This window comes from Acanthaster planci, linkage group LG10, assembly GCF_054643075.1.
Source record: "Acanthaster planci isolate LZ-2023a linkage group LG10, COTS_SCS, whole genome shotgun sequence".
Taxonomy (NCBI): domain Eukaryota; kingdom Metazoa; phylum Echinodermata; class Asteroidea; order Valvatida; family Acanthasteridae; genus Acanthaster; species Acanthaster planci.
The window spans coordinates 6,678,290-6,694,716 of record NC_141786.1 but is presented as its reverse complement, the minus strand read 5'-3'; the positions used below and the strand labels follow the sequence as shown (position 1 = coordinate 6,694,716).

The window sequence follows — 16,427 nt, the reverse complement described above, 5'->3', positions numbered from 1 at the left end:
AATGGTTAAAATTTGATGTTTTGTAATTATTCCAATGAAAGACGAAATGTGTAATGGTTAATCTGAAAACTATGTATTCCAGAAACATATTTTAAAACTTTATGTTGTTCAATTCTAAATGTTTAATTTATGTATACAAATGAAATAAAAAACTGTGGACTCCTGACCCCAAAACATCAAAAGTAAAAGAGCAGTCTGGGCATTTTATCTGTGACTCGGAACTCCATAAATTACACTATGGGAACAAAAACAAGCATAGTACGTAACCTAATCTTGCATCTCGTTGTATCATCTTATGGTAAACCGGGTAAGTATCATTTGATATTTTTAAGCAGATGGTTTCTTAATTTAATATGGTTCCATATTTATTGACAGTCTTTGTGTCTCCATTTCGGGAAAAAAAATGTTTTGCGCTCTCAAAAGTATCACCAATAACAGTATTAGCTTAAGGCTAGGGTTGCACATTATCTTTATAAAATGGTAGGCATCTAGGCTTAAAACCATTCTCCAATGAGATACGGTGCAGTAAGCTTTCACCATGGCGTCCTTTCGGCAGACTCTTGTTGTTGCATTCATCATGTTCGGGGTTTTCACCGCCATTACGGCGAGCGACGATCCCACCGGTAGCAGGGAGGCTCAACAAGTCCGCTGGCAGCAAAACGGCAACCCGCTGGATGGTTCAGCATACTGCGACACCGCCTGTAACTGTACAACGGTCCAAGAAATTGTTTCCAATGAACTACACAGCACAACTAGCCGGCTGGTTCAGTTGGAAACAAACATCACTAGCAAAGTAGATGACGTGTCCACGGAGTTGAATGACGTGAAACTGCAGCTGGACCAGCTGAAGGGGTCAGTCAAAGAGCTTGCTGAGCTTCTGAGAAACAAATCCGGTAGGTTCGTGATTCAGGGGCAAATATACAGACTACACTAATCGCCTTCATAAGACTTTTTGATCATTGTTAAAATTATGGGAGGGGTTTAAATTTCACTTACTTGTTTTAGCAACAATTATATTCTGCCAGGATTGAGCATATTTCTTAGGATTCTTGAAGTTGTAATGTGACTCTTGAACCTTAATGGCCCTATATTTGTGAGTGAATTTCTGCGGAGCTGAGACTTTCAAGGGTTAATGATTTCTGGTAAATTTTCAAATTCGATAATGACGTGGATGATCCCTGTACTTTGCCTTTGTGATTTTCAGTCATCCCTCCTTTGCACCCGAAGGACTGTTCCGAAGCCTTTGCAAACGGTGAGACCTCCAGTGGCGTGTACACAGTTCAACCAGCCGATGAAAAAGAACCTTTCAGTGTGTACTGTGATATGGACACAGATGGAGGCGGATGGACGGTAATTATTGTCACCATTTTTACAAAAAGTGTTGATTTCGAAAAAACAAACAAACGGTTTTTAGAAATCGCCATAGGAACTTCTCCTCTTTCAAAAATGTAAACATGTCAATTTTGGAACAAGTTTAAGCATTAATTTAAAACCTTTAACTGATTCCTTGGGAGGTAAGAACCCTTAACTGATTCCTTGGGAGGTAAGAACCCTTAACTGATTCCTCGGGAGGTAAACCTTTGCCTCAACCAAGTAATTAAAATGAACACGGAGGTCAATTATTCGAAATCAGTTAGAAAGATAGGTGTTCTTTTGTGATATCGAAACTGCTTCGTGATAACGGTAACGGCTATGATCAGCTATAAAGAGCTTAATTTACATTGTGAATAAAAAAGGGGAGCTATTTGCCCAACATTTTGCCCAAAGCCGTGCAAATAGTTGACCCTAACCAACAATCGAGAAAATACATGTATATTGTGACGTGGCGTACGGGCAATCCTGCGTCTGTCTAGTTCTTTAAGTAGCATGCCGCGTCAGTGGTGTCTTATCCCTGCGGTGGTGGTCCACAGAACCAGGTGTTCCCTTCTTCTCTATTTGGACAGGAACAAGAGGCTGGGGGAAGATCGGCCTGCAGAATGGGAATGGGTCACAGGAATATGAGTGGAATCGGGATGTGGTCGTAGGGTGCGGGGTAAGAGGAGTAACCTAAGGGTGGAGATGCTTCCTTCTCTTCGAACTTTGCCCTCAGCCTCTAATCCTTGGTATTATGAACCTACAACAGGAACTATTTATTGCTGAGCAGAGATAATAAATCAAGTACAGTGTCATGCCTTCCATTGTTCCAATCACTGAGGAATCAAGCAATTCTCTGCCTAAAACCAAGCCGTACAGCGCAGTTACTCTTTGCATGTAGAATAGTCCAGAAGTCTTATTGACTAAATAGTAATCTGGATTCCCTTATGAAAGTTTGGATGACTCCGGTTTTTTTCTCTTCTAAACACCGATAATTCGGTGTTCAATTACCAAACATACAGTTCTAGCCCCGTCATAATTTTATAATGCTTATCGACTGGAATGGTTTACCCAACTGTTGGCCAATGCAAAGCATGTCGACACGTCGGTAAATTTTGATAAAACAATACCTGAGAAAACCCCACTTGCTGCTGAAAGAAAACGTGAAACCAACTGCTAATTCCTTGTATATCTGAGCAACCATTGATATTGAGTGTAATACTGAGTGTCTTAATTGTGTACAAACTCTGGCCAAGGTTTACCCGGTCAACATATTTCTTGACATGAGTAAGCGCTCCTTATCCTCTAGCGAGGAAAAGGTTCTTGCCCTAGGCCTGAACTTTGCGCTCACTCCGCGGTCCCTGCCCAAGGAAGAGATTATCCAAGCCACTGAGCCCACTCTCCGCCGCCTTGACAAAACCACCGCCGATGAGATCCGCCTCGACATCAGCCAAGCCCTCCGGAAGCACAAGAACCCCAAGCCCAACACCACCAGAGAAGACCGTTCGGCCATCAAGTCCCTCCGCCAAGACAAATCCATCCACATCCTCCTTGCGGACAAGGGCAACGCCACGGTAGTTATGGACCGGGTTGAGTATGACCACAAGGTCAGGGATATACTCAATTCCGGCAGCTACCGTGAACTTCGAAGAGACCCCACGGCAGCCACCGAGAGAAAGCTGCAGCAGAAGCTTCTCTCCCTCCACCGCTCTGGGAACATCACAGAACAACTATACAGACAGCTACGTCCATCCAACTCAAGATGCCCAAGATTCTTCGGCCAGCCCAAAATACACAAGAAAGAGACCCCATTACGCCCCATCGTCGCTTCCAGAGGAGGGCCCACCTACAACACTGCAAGACACCTAGCCAAGATCCTTCGCCCCCTAGTTGGCAACACCCAGCACCGCATCAAGAACTCAGATGAATTCTCGTCCATTATCCAAGACCTCCGGCTGCAACCAAGCGACATCATGGTTAACTTTGATGTCGTGTCACTTTTCACCAGCGTTCCCACCTCCGACGCAACCACCATAGCAACAGACCGACTCCAAGCTGACACCAGCCTGAAGGACCGCACCGACCCCACCCCCAGCCAGCTTCAAGACCTCCTCACCACCTGCGTCGATTCTGCCAGCTTCAAGTGGCGGGACAAATTCTATGAACAAACAGCTGGAACCTCCATGGGATCCCCTATATCCCCGGTTCTAGCTGACATATTCATGGAAGAGTTCGAGCAGACCGCCATCGCCACAGCAGACCACCGCCCCATGATCTGGCTCCGGTACGTGGATGACACCTTCGTCATCTGGGAGCACGGACAAGACAAGCTTCAACTCTTCTTGGACCACCTCAACGGGCTTCATAGCAGCATCCAATTCACCATGGAACAAGAGCGGCATGGCAACATTTCGTTTCTTGATGTTGAGGTGTCCAGAAGGGAGGATGGCAGTCTTGCCCAGCAGGTTTATTTATTGCAAGCCCACCCACACCGACCGGTACCTCGACAGCGCCTCCTTCCACCACCCCAAGATCAAATCATCGGTCAACAGAGCCCTCATCCGCCGAGCCTATAACATATGCGACCAAGAACACCTGCGCAAGGAACTCCACCACATCTCCACGGCACTCCAACGCAACGGATACCAGCCCCAGCAGATCAAAACTCAAGACCCAAGATCAAGTCCCCCTCCCGGCCGTTGGGTCCCCTATACCCAAAGCCAACTAGATAAGGCCCCTAGTTCGGTCACTCTCCCCTACCTAGGACGTACCTCCCACCACATCCAGCGTATCCTGAGCAAGCACAACATCAAGGTGTTCCACACAACCCCCCTCAAGATCCAAGGAATGCTGACTTCTCACAAGGACCGGCAAGATCCACACCGCCGACCAGGTGCATACAAGATCCCCTGCCAGTGTGGCAAAGTGTACATCGGAGAGACTGGTAGGGACCTCCCTACCAGGATCGAAGAACACAGAGCCCATGGCAGAAAGGGGGAATATGAGAAGTCAGCCATCATCAAACATTCCCACGCCGAAGACCACACCATCAACTGGGAAGAAACCCACCTCATCGCCAACATTGAACAGTGGTACCCAAGATGCATTAGAGAAGCCTTGGAAATCTCCAAGCACCCCACCGTACCTCAAGACATCGGCTTCTCCATCAGCGATATCTGGCAGCCCCTCCTCACCTCCCGGTCTGATGGGTCCTCTATACCCTAAGACTCAACCCCCCCCCCCCCCCGCCCAGGGTCTCCTGTACCCAGGCAAACTTCCCCCACCACAGCCCAGGACCAACTGACATGCATCAGTACCCAGGAGGATCCACCGTTCCACCTGACCACACACCAGGATCCGTCACACTCCAGTACCTCCAACCAGCATATAAGCCCCACTCCCTGTCGGCATCTCTTCAGTCTTTTGACGACGGACAGAGCACACTCTCTGAAACGTTGAGCCTCTCCGGTTCTTATCAGAACCACACAGACTCAAAAAGAGATATTGCAGGTGCCTACCGCAAGCTTTCCATCTTAGTCATCTGTCACCATGAATAGCTTGAGATCCCAACAATATACATACAAACTATAACACCCAATAGGCCCTAATTAATTGAAAAAAAAACTCATTACATACTACAAACTACAGAGATCAATTAAATACAATTCTAAAATGCCTCTATTCATGCCGTACATCTGTCTATCGCCTTTCTTAAACAACATCACCAACTGTGCATCCTTCCAGTCCTCTGGAACAACTGTGCCATTCCATGATTCTTTTGTTGTACAGCACTTCTGTTCATGTGGGTCCTCCCTTCTTGATGACTTCAGCTGGAATGCCATCTGCACCAGGAGCTTTCCTCTTGCTTTGCATGTTGATAGCCTGGACAATCTCATCAGCATCTGGACATTAATTAAGAATTCCAGCCTTTGGTTGGAGATTGATTAACCATCTCGTTGATGTTAGTTATTCAAGTAATGTTTTCGTTTTCACCCATATTTTGAGTACAGGCATATTGTACAAAGGCAGCCATGCGACACTTTCCAATACACTCGGTGGGAATTAATAAGAAATACCCATACACAGAGTAAAATATAGGCCTACCATAATCTTTTTGGTGATTCTTAAAACCTTGTCCAATGTAAAAGAACAAACAAACAAACATACAACCCAACAAATAAACAAACACAAAAATTAACCAGACATTGATCCAAAATAGCAGAATGTAATTTCATCGTCACGGTGTAACAAACTGGACGTCCGTCTCCGACTGCTCAGTGTAAATTCTCAACTATTAAAAGCAAACTGGGTCGAAGTTTTTAATCATCATTAGCAAACTTATTCTTATTAATTATCTTTTTTGTCAACAGTGGCGCATGCAGGATATATCCTGGGGGTAGGGGTGAGGCACAGATCATTTGAACTAAAACCTTAACCTCACGCATGTAGTCGTCCCCATCCACCCTTAGGAGGTCTTGGAGTAGATTTTATTGAAATTAACAGTAGTGCAATGGTGTATTAAACGCGGGGGGCAACTTGCCCCCTGCCGGGTTGTTTTTTTCTTCGTTTTTACAAAACGATAAAGAATGGGTCAGTAGGAAAGAAAGTAATCAGTTCATTTATTTATTAAGTATTACCAGCCAATCCTAAGAACAGAACACTGGCAAATAAAAGCAAGGACGTCGCGACCATGAATAAAACTTGTTCTCCCACCATATCCTGTTGAATGAGCCCAAATTTGCGTTAGCTTTTGAATCCACTGTGCCACTGCAGTAATGTTGAATGTTTAACATCTCCAATCTATTCACTGCAAATTACTTAACCATCAAACTACATCACTGAAAGCATTTCTTGCTTTGTTTGTAGGTATTTCAGCGGCGTCAAGACGGCTCTGTTGACTTCTATCGTGGCTGGGAGAGCTACCGCCAGGGGTTCGGTGACCTGAACGGCGAGTTCTGGCTCGGCAATGACAACCTGCATCGACTCACCGCTCAGGGTGAGTACAGACTGCGCGTCGATCTTGAGGACTTCGGAGACAACACGAGATACGCCGAATATGACACGTTTCGTGTTGCCAGTGGGAGAGAAAACTACCAGTTGACGGTGGGAGGCTATACAGGAACAGCTGGTAGGTTTTTCATGTGAGAGTTTAAAGATTTCAGTAGACAGGTAATTTGTCTTGAGCAGAAGATGAAAAGAGCCATGTCGGTCTGGAGTGTTGATTTTGTTGGTAGCGACGCGCACGCAACGTGTGAATTCCATAGTCGTTCGTGAACCAGCAAAATGCAGTTCCTACCAAAGGACAACCCGTTGCTAGAAAATCGGGCCCTTTATTGTTGGCTCAGTCCGGGGCTCTTAGGTTGCATTTACAGAATGACAAGACACTAAAATTACAGCAGTCTGTATACTCTCCATTGAGAATGGCTTATGATGTGAATGTGTGAACAGCACTGGTGTACGCCCCCTAGAAAAGGTGTCAAGTCATCAAACAGTAATTGAATCTAAATACCATTAATAAAGACTACCATCATTCAAAATGAATTCCTTTATTATCACTTAGTAATGCAGACTGCTATCTGATCTATTTATTTCAGGTGATTCATTATCTTATCAAAATAACCTTCCATTCACCACTAAAGACCGAGACAACGGTCCAGCCGGTTTTAACTGTGCTTCAGAGTACTTTGGCGCCTGGTGGTACGCAGCAGGCTGTCACGTATCAAATTTGAACGGCCTGTACCTCAGTGGACAGACATTTCAGCTCGGACTGGGTGTAGTTTGGGCCGACTGGCGAGGACATTACTACTCATTGAAACGAACCGAGATGAAAATTAAGGCAGCCAGCAATTAGTTTCATGGAGTTAATTTGCTGGTTGATCTAGATGATGGTCTTGTCGATAGCCCGTTAGTAATTTTAGATAAAACTTTGCAAACAGGGTTGTCATACCAACAAGGTTGTAAGGGGTTTAAAAATATCAGATGCCCTCTCTTTTCTGTCGTACATTTTACTTCCTAAAGGATCCAGACTCCTTCTACCTTGTGTTACGATTTTGATTTCCTTTTTCTCCTACACTTTCTTCTTTTTTTCATGTTTATTTTCCTTCTGCTGTGCTGTTTAGACTGTACATTCAACGACAAAAACAATAAGTTGCAATAACTTTTGGGTTTATATTCCTTTTATTTGATGACCCCCGATGGGCGTCCTTACTTGTAAATTCAGGGTCCGTCGCTGACAGTGAAGAATGCTCTCCGACTCATCTCCATCGCTCATCCAGACCCTGCCCTTTAGAACAATACTACAGTGGTAAACTTTTGGCTTGTTTAAACATGAGTTTTCTGTTACTGCATTATTTCCAGACTGTATACACTCTTGACACTGTGCCCAAATATCATGTAACAGTAATGTAAGCTCTCCATTTCGAGTAATACGGGCGATACACAATACAGTGCGCCACCAAGAGTTTGCCGCAGACAGGCCACTTTTTAAGTTTAAGGTCGACATGCTATCACGATTTAGCGCACTTTGGTACGTAACTTGCTGATATTTGATTTATCAAGTCGTTTCAGGCACCACACAAAAACATCATTTTGACCACCAAGCACTCAATCGCAATAAGCAATGTTGAAATTTTCAACCAAAATAAACAAACAATTGGAAAAATTGCAGTTTCCCGCGCACGGCGCAGTTCACGAATGGTACATTTTCGAGTGTGTATCCCATAACGCACTTCGAAAAGGCCTCTCCTTGACAACCGCTTTATGGAGGACAGCAGTGTGAATCGCCTGCATTCATAATTTATAATATTTATCGATACTCTAAACATGTTTGAATTTGTACTTGATTACAGCTTGATATTAGTGTGATTAGGAAACTGCCAAACTCCAGCTTACAAAGGTTTAATGAATTAAAGACCCCCCGCAAATTTGGGTCGTTTCTTTTTTGTCTTGTTCTCTTGTCATGTGTGAAACGTCGCCACCGTCTTTCTTAAAACAAATCAGAAAATTAAAAAAAGTGGATCAAAATTTGTAAGTAAAATTTAATATCATAGTTCACAGTATCAAACGTGCCATCCCAGTGCAAGACTATCTTGGAAATTGTCAAATTTAACCTTTTTTTCCACTGGCTAAAAAAATGACAAGAACGACCTCCAGAATAATGTACAAGGATATCTAAAAAAAAAAAAAAAAAGCGGCGGGACTGCTTGTAGCCCTCCGAGCAGACTTCGCCCCCTTAAACACCCCGCCCCTTTCCTCCATGTGGTGATTGTGGTCTCCAGGTCAGTTCCTAGTCATACCTGAACCTAAACGATTTTTATGGTAGTTAATGTATCCCTGAGGCCCCCTCTAACTACATTAGTTTTCTACTTTGTTTGTTCTTGTGATGGTCAAATAAATAATAATAATAATAGTAGGAATATTAATGGCGCTAACTTGGAAAAAAGGAATTTCATCTATAACTGTACGTTTTTAGAATAAAATAGAAGATTCCTCATTAAAAACATTACACCTGCATGAGGACAGATACTTCTGAGCGATTTCTCAACTTGGGTGAGTGCTATTATGATAAAAAACAAAGCTGTCCGTCATATTTACGTTATTACTTTATTGCGAACGACTGTGCCACCCCTGGATCTGTTACTTCTGAACCATAAACAATTATTTTTTAGACCACTTAGAAGAAATAAAACCCTAACACGGTTGAGATCCCTTTTATTGTCGAAAATGTAGAAAATTAAGATTACAAATGAAGTAAATCAGCATCAAACCTTTAGCTCACTGTATTCCAACCTAGAAAATTGCCTTGTGGGTTATGCGCCCAGGGAAGTGAAAAAAATCTTGTGAGGGGAAAAAAATCCAAAAGTTATGCGGTGTTGACCAAGCATTCAGGCGCACGGACTCCTGAAATTCGCAAGGAATCGCAGTTACCGGCTTCCATATAGGACTCTTCTGGGTCTCGGGTTCCCGGCCCACCGCACTTCCTCCCTGCCCATCCATTTAACCCCCAAAAGGGTTCGAGCGACCATGCAAGGGAGGAACGAGACAAGCCCCTAAGCCCTGGCCGCCGAGTCGGCCATACGTCTCGAACCTGTACTAAGGCGCTCACCTGGACTTCACGGACAGTCCCAACAGAAGAGCTTACCCGGTAGGCTAAGGTACTGATGGTATTTGACGGGGTGAATTTAACGTCTCTTATAGCAACTGACTGACAGCAAGCTTTGGGAAAATAAAAAGCCATCAGTGGGATTCGAACCCACCGATCAACGATGTGAAAACCGCGACCTTAACCATTTGGCCATTTCATAGAAGTTGCTTTTCGCTGTTCGTATTAAGGAGATAACAAAACCATTAACTCTACTGTACAAAATGTTTCTGCATATGCTTCTTGACTAAAACACTACGATGGTGCATCACGTAGCACAATACACATACAAAGAAACAATGGCCGTCAACATCAAAGGTTCTCCCTGACAGCTTCTCCTTTAGTAGTTTTGAATGCACGCATTAATATGGGCAAGTCCCTGGACCACGTCTGGACACCAGTCTAGCTACACGCACGAACTCTTTCATAAAATTGTGTTAATAACACGCCATTTATTATCCTTTTTTGGGGGGGTTGCTTCTTTCGTTTTCTTTACTTATACAAAATGACAGCCGAAGGTTGAATCAGGACCCCAATAGTTCTGCTAAATAACGTTATGTGATGTGGTGGATCTGATCTGTGGTGTAGTTCTTCAGACACATTTCCCTGCCTTGTGAATGGTGCCTCTTACAGGAAATTCCTTCTCTATAAAGATGAAGTTGAAAAGTGAGCACTTTTCCCGTCAAGTTATAATTCATTTTAAAATGTGGACCTTAAAGTTGTCGTATTTTCAGTTGTGTGAAGTGTTAATGTGAATACATCAGTGCGCTTCTTCCTATCAATACTATCTTGCATCGAGGGTTTCACCAGGGGTAGCATTACAGTTGTGCCCATGAATATGGAAGTTCTCGTAGCATGAAGATAAAAAAGGCAAGAAAACACCCTTCGAAAATCCTGAAACAAAGTTGACAGTAAGGTTAAGTTAGACAGAAAGGTGCTCTTTGACGGTTTACTTTAAAAGAAATTGTTGTGGCTATCCTTTAAATAAGATGTTGCAAATTCAGATTGTCAAAATGCAACTTGATGCAAGATAGGTTGTCACTGAATATTCAAATTTTATAAATCACATGATCACGTCTTCGTTCATGCCATTTCATGACAGTCTAGTCTGAGTACAAGCCAGTGTTGGAGCAAAGGTTTTGATTCTCAAGGCCAAGACTTTGACCCACAATCCTTGCGTCCAAGACTTAACCCTGAAGGTCAAGGCCCTGCAGTGTAAAGTTACTACTACCACAAAATGCCATATTTTGTAGACCGTTTGAGTGCATACCAAATAATTGCAAATTGGCCTGTGCAAGCAGTTTTCGGCCTATTTATACTGGCCTGCATCCTTTAGTACCCCTCCAACAAAAAAAACTTAAGCAAATTGGAAATGTTTGTCTCTCATCCAGGTTATGGGCCTATTCATTCATTCATTCCAATTGGTTTATTAATAATCATGCCTCGTAGCATCAGCTGAATTGAACATGATTTACAAAGTTTAAAACATCACAAACTATAAACTATTAAACATTATAAAAAAAATAAAAAAAAAATTACATTACAAACCAAATTACAGAGAAAACATCTTATATAGACACAAATAAGAAAAATCGTTCATGGTTAAAAATGCAAATTTACAAATGAGTTGATTAAAATGCCAGTACACATGTAACCAAAATTCAGCTTAAAATGGGCAAAACAAAAAAGGCCCATTTAAAAATAGTAAAAACAACCAAATATGCAAACAAATCATTAAATATTAGAAGTGTTTAATAAGCGAATGAGATAAGGGATGGCACTCTTCTGCATGCGATTTGTTTTACATGGCAGTTCTGTATATCTTCGTCTGTTACTTCTAGAAGGCCTAGTATTCGTAGTTTCAGGGGGAAGAAATTGCCTAAATTGATTGGTGTTCTTTAAGGTTTTGTCAATGAAAGAAACACATAAGGAGACCCTACGAGCCTCCAGGGAAACCAAATTAACCACAGATAAGACGTCTTCATATGTAGTGTGCTCGTTTTTGCACTCTCTCAAGGCTTGATTTGTCGTATTTGGTAAGCACACCACTCCACACAGGTGCTGCATATTCAGTAACAGGCCTAACAAAGCTAGTATATATTGTCATTAAATCCTGTCATGGAAGACCGTGGCGTTTTAAGACTCGTAACATATGAATTCTACTATTGGCTTTCTTTGTCATACTTTGCACTTGTTTGGTCCATTTAAGATCACTTTGAACAATGATACCTAACAATTTAGCTTCATTCACAGTCATAAGATCGTGGTCTGCAATACGCAATATTGGGAAATCAGGAGGGTTACGCGTAAACGATATTTCCATTTTCAAACATTTGGCTGGGTTCAGTTTCATTTGTTTTTTGTTCACACCAGTTCACCAGTTCATTAAGTGTACTCTGCATATTGGATGGCTTTGCAGAATTCCTGCATTCTACAATTGACATGTCATCCACGTATTTGAACATAGAAACATCGTCAGAGTTCACTGGTTTAATGCTGTTTATCATGGTAAGAAATATGACTGGTCCTAGCTTAGTCCCTTGTGGAACACCTGCATGAAGGTTTGCCCACTTCGAGTACGCTGAATGATATCTCACACACTGTTGGCGGCCGCTCAGGAAGTCCGCAATCCAATGAATCAGTGCGGGCCGGACGTCTAGATCGAGCAAATTTCTAATAGCTACTGTATGGGCAATTCTGTCAAAGGCTTTTGTAAAGTCAGTAAGAACTATTGTAGATGCTGATTTGGGTTTCTCGGCGTTGGAGTAGAGGAGGTGAAGCATGTTGATAAGGTAATGATTAGTGGATAGACCACGACGATTGCCAAACTGATTGGGGTCCAAGCTCGGTATAACATCATGAAGTAGCCATTTGGTGATGAATCCCTCTGCTACTTTAGCAAAGTGACTTGTGAGAGAGATCGGTCTCAGCTTATCAATTGTGGGGGGACTAGATTTGGGGACTGGAACAACAACAGTTTTTTTTCCAGTCGTATGGAACCTGCGATTGTTGGAATGAAGTGTTGATAATGTGGGCCAGGGGGGTAGCTAACTCAACAGAAAACAAATGAATGAAGCGAGCTGAGATTTCATCAGGTCCGCTGGCCGAGGTTTTCCGCACTTTTTCAAGTGCTTTTTGTACTTCTCAAGGAGACACGATGGGGCATGGTTTCTGTGCAGGGAGATAAGCCGGTAACTGGTGGAGGTCCAAAGGGTCAAGGTCAGCCGCTGTCGAGGTAAAGTGATCGTTGATAGCATTAGTAACTGCAGTATCGTCATACAAATTCAAGCCAGGGACTTGAATAGGTATGGGATCTTTCGCATCCCCAGTGATGGTGCGAATCTGACGAAACCAGGCAGATGGGTTTGACTGTTTGAGTTTTTGCACACGAGTTAAATAGTGTTGTTTCTTCGCTAGGATGATACTAGTGATCACTGACTGTTTCAGTTGCCTCCATCTCACAGTGTCGCCAGAATGAAACGCCCTCTGCCGGTCACAAATCAAACTCTTGATTCTGGCAGTCATCCAAGGTTTGTCACTTGGATGAAATTTAACTTTGCGTAAAGGAAAATATACGTCAATTGAAGATTGGAGTGTGTGGAGAAATTGGCCATATTGATCATTGACATTGCTACTGTTCGTTAACTCTGCCCAGTCATAACTGCTGATCCATCTGCCGAAGGCCCGTATAGAACTGTCAGGCATAGGTCGAGTTATCCGGTACTGTGTTTTGTTACTGGAGCTTTCACCTGTAGTTTGCCGAGATTTGGGGTACCAGAGCACAGTGTTGTGATCTGATTGGCCAACTGGTGACTGTATTTGGACACTATCACACATGTAATTTCCAATGTTGGATATGATCTTATCAAGTATATGGTCTCCTCTTGTAGGTTTATTAACTACCTGCCGAAAACGCGGATCAGTAAGAAGAGGAGAGGTGTCCAGTGTGTTGAAGTCTCCGAGTATAACATAGGCAGCATCAGGGTGTCTTGTGGTGAGGCAGTCGATTGTAGATATTATATGCTCAATTAGCCTAGTTTCTAGCTCTCTGTCAGGTTGGGGATAATAAACAACCGCACAAAAAAGGCAAGATATTGATCTTGGCAGTCTTTTAGGGTGGAGTTGTATCCAGACAACTTCCAAGTCCATCGGGACTGTAATGCCTGTGATGTAAGTTGCACGAAGATAATGCCTAACATAGCGACTCCGCCCCCAAGGCGGTTCTGCCGGGACTTAGCGAACATAGAGAACCCTGGTATTGAGACATCGGGTGGGGCTGATAGTGCATAACTGTGTAGTTTGACCATTGGGCTAACGTCTGTGAATTTCCATCTTCTTCAACTGCCGGAAATAATCACTTGTGACTAGCGACTGCAAACTATAGGGTTCATTTCTGTTGATTAGGGTTAGGTTTGGCTAACTATAGGTTCGAAACTCGCATACAGGGTTTGCTCTTGAAGGGGGAGGGGACGCAGTACAGTACTCTGGTTGTTAATTTTGACTGTAATTTTGTCGTCTTTAATTTTGTTGGACCTATCTGGGAGAATCTGGGTGTTCTCTTGGAGAGTGCTTCCAGTTTGAGGGCACAAGGATGAGTCTTGGATGCACGGTAGGTCGTTGGAAGGAGAGTTGGTGCTGGCCGCATGTGGAAGTCCCACTATGTTTGGTTTAAACTTTGAAATCAATGTTAAATTGTGTTTATTTTAATAATTTTGGGTCTTAATAAATAGTTGTTCTAATAAGTATTTTTTCAAATATTGTTAAGCACTCCTGAACATTTTTTAAAAATGAGCGCTATATAAATTGAATTTAATAATAAGAGTAATAATGGCGCTAACTTGGAAAAAAGGAATTTCATCTATAACTGTACGTTTTTAGAATAAAATAGAAGATTCCTCATTAAAAACATTACACCTGCATGAGGACAGATACTTCTGAGCGATTTCTCAACTTGGGTGAGTGCCATTATGATCAAAAACAAAGCTGTCCGTTAAATTTACGTTATTACTTTATTGCGAACGACTGTGCCACCCCTGGATCTGTTACTTCTGAACCATAAACAATTATTTTTGAGACCACTTAGAAGAAATGAAACCCTAATACGGTTGAGATCCCTTTTATTGTCGAAAATGTAGAAAATTAAGATTACAAATGAAGTAAATCAGCATCAAACCTTTAGCTCACTGTATTCCAACCTAGAAAATTGCCTTGTGGGTTATGCGCCCAGGGAAGTGAAAAAAATCTTGTGAGGGAAAAAAATCCAAAAGTTATACGGTGTTGACCAAGCATTCAGGCGCACGGACTCCTGAAATTCGCTACGAATCGCAGTTACCGGCTTCCATATAGGACTCTTCTGGGTCTCGGGTTCCCGGCCCACCGCACTTCCTCCCTGCCCATCCATTTAACCCCCAAAAGGGTTCGAGCGACCATGCAAGGGAGGAAACGAGACAAGCCCCTAAGCCCTGGCCGCCGAGTCGGCCATACGTCTCGAACCTGTACTAAGGCGCTCACCTGGACTTCACGGACAGTCCCAACAGAAGAGCTTACCCGGTAGGCTAAGGTACTGATGGTATTTGACGGGGTGATTTAACCCCTCTTATAGCAACGGCTGACAGCAAGATTTGTGAAAATAAAAAGCCAGCAGTGGGATTCGAACCCACTACCAACGATGTGAAAACCGCGACCTTAACCAATTGGCCATTTCATAGAAGCTGCTTTTCGCTGTTCGTATTAAGGAGATAACACAGCCATTAACTCTACTGTACAGAATGTTTCTGCGTATGCTTCTTGACTAAAACGCTAGGATGGTGCATCACGTAGAAAAAATACACATACAAAGAAACAATGGTCGTCAACATTAAATGTTCTCCCTGACAGCTTCTCCTTTAGTAGTTTTGAATGCGCGCATTAATATGGGCAAGTCTCCGGACCACGTCTGGATACCCGTCTAGCTACACGCAAGAACTCTTTCATAAAATTGTGTTAATAACACGCCATTTATTATCCTTTTTTTGGGGGGAGGGCTGTTTCTTTCGTTTTCTTTACTCATACAAAATAACAGCCGAAGGTTGAATCAGGACCCCCAATAGTTCTGCTAAATAACATGTTATGTGATGTGGTGGATCTGATCTGTGGTGTAGTTCTTCAGACACATTTCCCTGCCTTGTGAATGGTGCCTCTTGCAGGAAATTCCTTCTCTTTAAAGATGTAGTTGAAAAGTGAGCACTTTTCCTGTCAAGTTATAATTCATTTTTAAAATGTGGACCTTAAAGTTGTCGTATTTTCAGTTGCGTGAAATGTTAATGTGAATACATCAGTGCGCTTCTTCCTATCAATACTATCTTGCATCTAGGGTTTCCCCAGGGGTAGCATTACAGTTGTGCCCATGAATATGGAAGTTCTCGTAGCATGAACATAAAAAAGGCAATAAAACACCCTTTGAAAATCGTGAAACAAAGTTGACAGTAAGGTTAAGTTAGAAAGGTTTTGATTCTCAAGGCCGACCCAAACAGCCGACAAGTCAGCACATTTCTGTCAAAAAAGAGAACCAGTTCCTGGTAGCGACCATATCGGCTCCTTGGGGTGACTGATCTTTCAAGAATTCTACTCGGCAGCGGTTGGGGTGTAACCAATGGGAGTCTACAGGCTTGTGGTGTATGCCTAGGGTGAGGATTACAAAAAAATCTTGGCAAAGTTGGCCAATTGAAGAAAAAAAGGTTATGACCATATTTGGTGATATCTGTCGATCTCAATGGTGGAAGCTACGTGAGCCGTAGGTTTGCAGATACACTATGGAAACCGTCTCTTCAGAAGAGGTCTGAGAAGAACCGATGACTATTAACTCGAAGTTCCAATGGATGCTTTGGCCGTCCTCAAGAAAGTGTGCCGGACTGTAGTGGAGAGCTAGCTAATAAAGTAAGCTGGAGAAGGTGGA

The 16,427-nt window shown here is 43.0% G+C and overlaps 1 protein-coding gene across 1 annotated transcript; it reads left to right on the top strand.

The window, feature by feature from the left end:
* Positions 1-457: 457 nt before the first annotated feature.
* On the top strand, positions 458-8,885 carry LOC110988347 (microfibril-associated glycoprotein 4-like). The gene is made up of 4 exons (XM_022251746.2): positions 458-893; positions 1,205-1,350; positions 6,220-6,481; positions 6,948-8,885. Exons 1-4 carry the CDS (start codon positions 539-541, stop codon positions 7,202-7,204), a joined length of 1,020 nt encoding a protein of 339 aa, XP_022107438.2. The 5' UTR covers positions 458-538; the 3' UTR covers positions 7,205-8,885.
* Positions 8,886-16,427: the final 7,542 nt, after the last annotated feature.

Excerpts from the sequence above, each read along its gene's own strand:
- LOC110988347 (XM_022251746.2), top strand. The coding sequence starts at position 539 with ATGGCGTCCTTTCGGCAGACTCTTGTTGTTGCATTCATCATGTTCGGG. Across the intron at positions 894-1,204 it reads GCTTCTGAGAAACAAATCCG|TCATCCCTCCTTTGCACCCG; the intron begins GTAGGTTCGTGA and ends TGTGATTTTCAG. Across the intron at positions 1,351-6,219 it reads CAGATGGAGGCGGATGGACG|GTATTTCAGCGGCGTCAAGA; the intron begins GTAATTATTGTC and ends CTTTGTTTGTAG.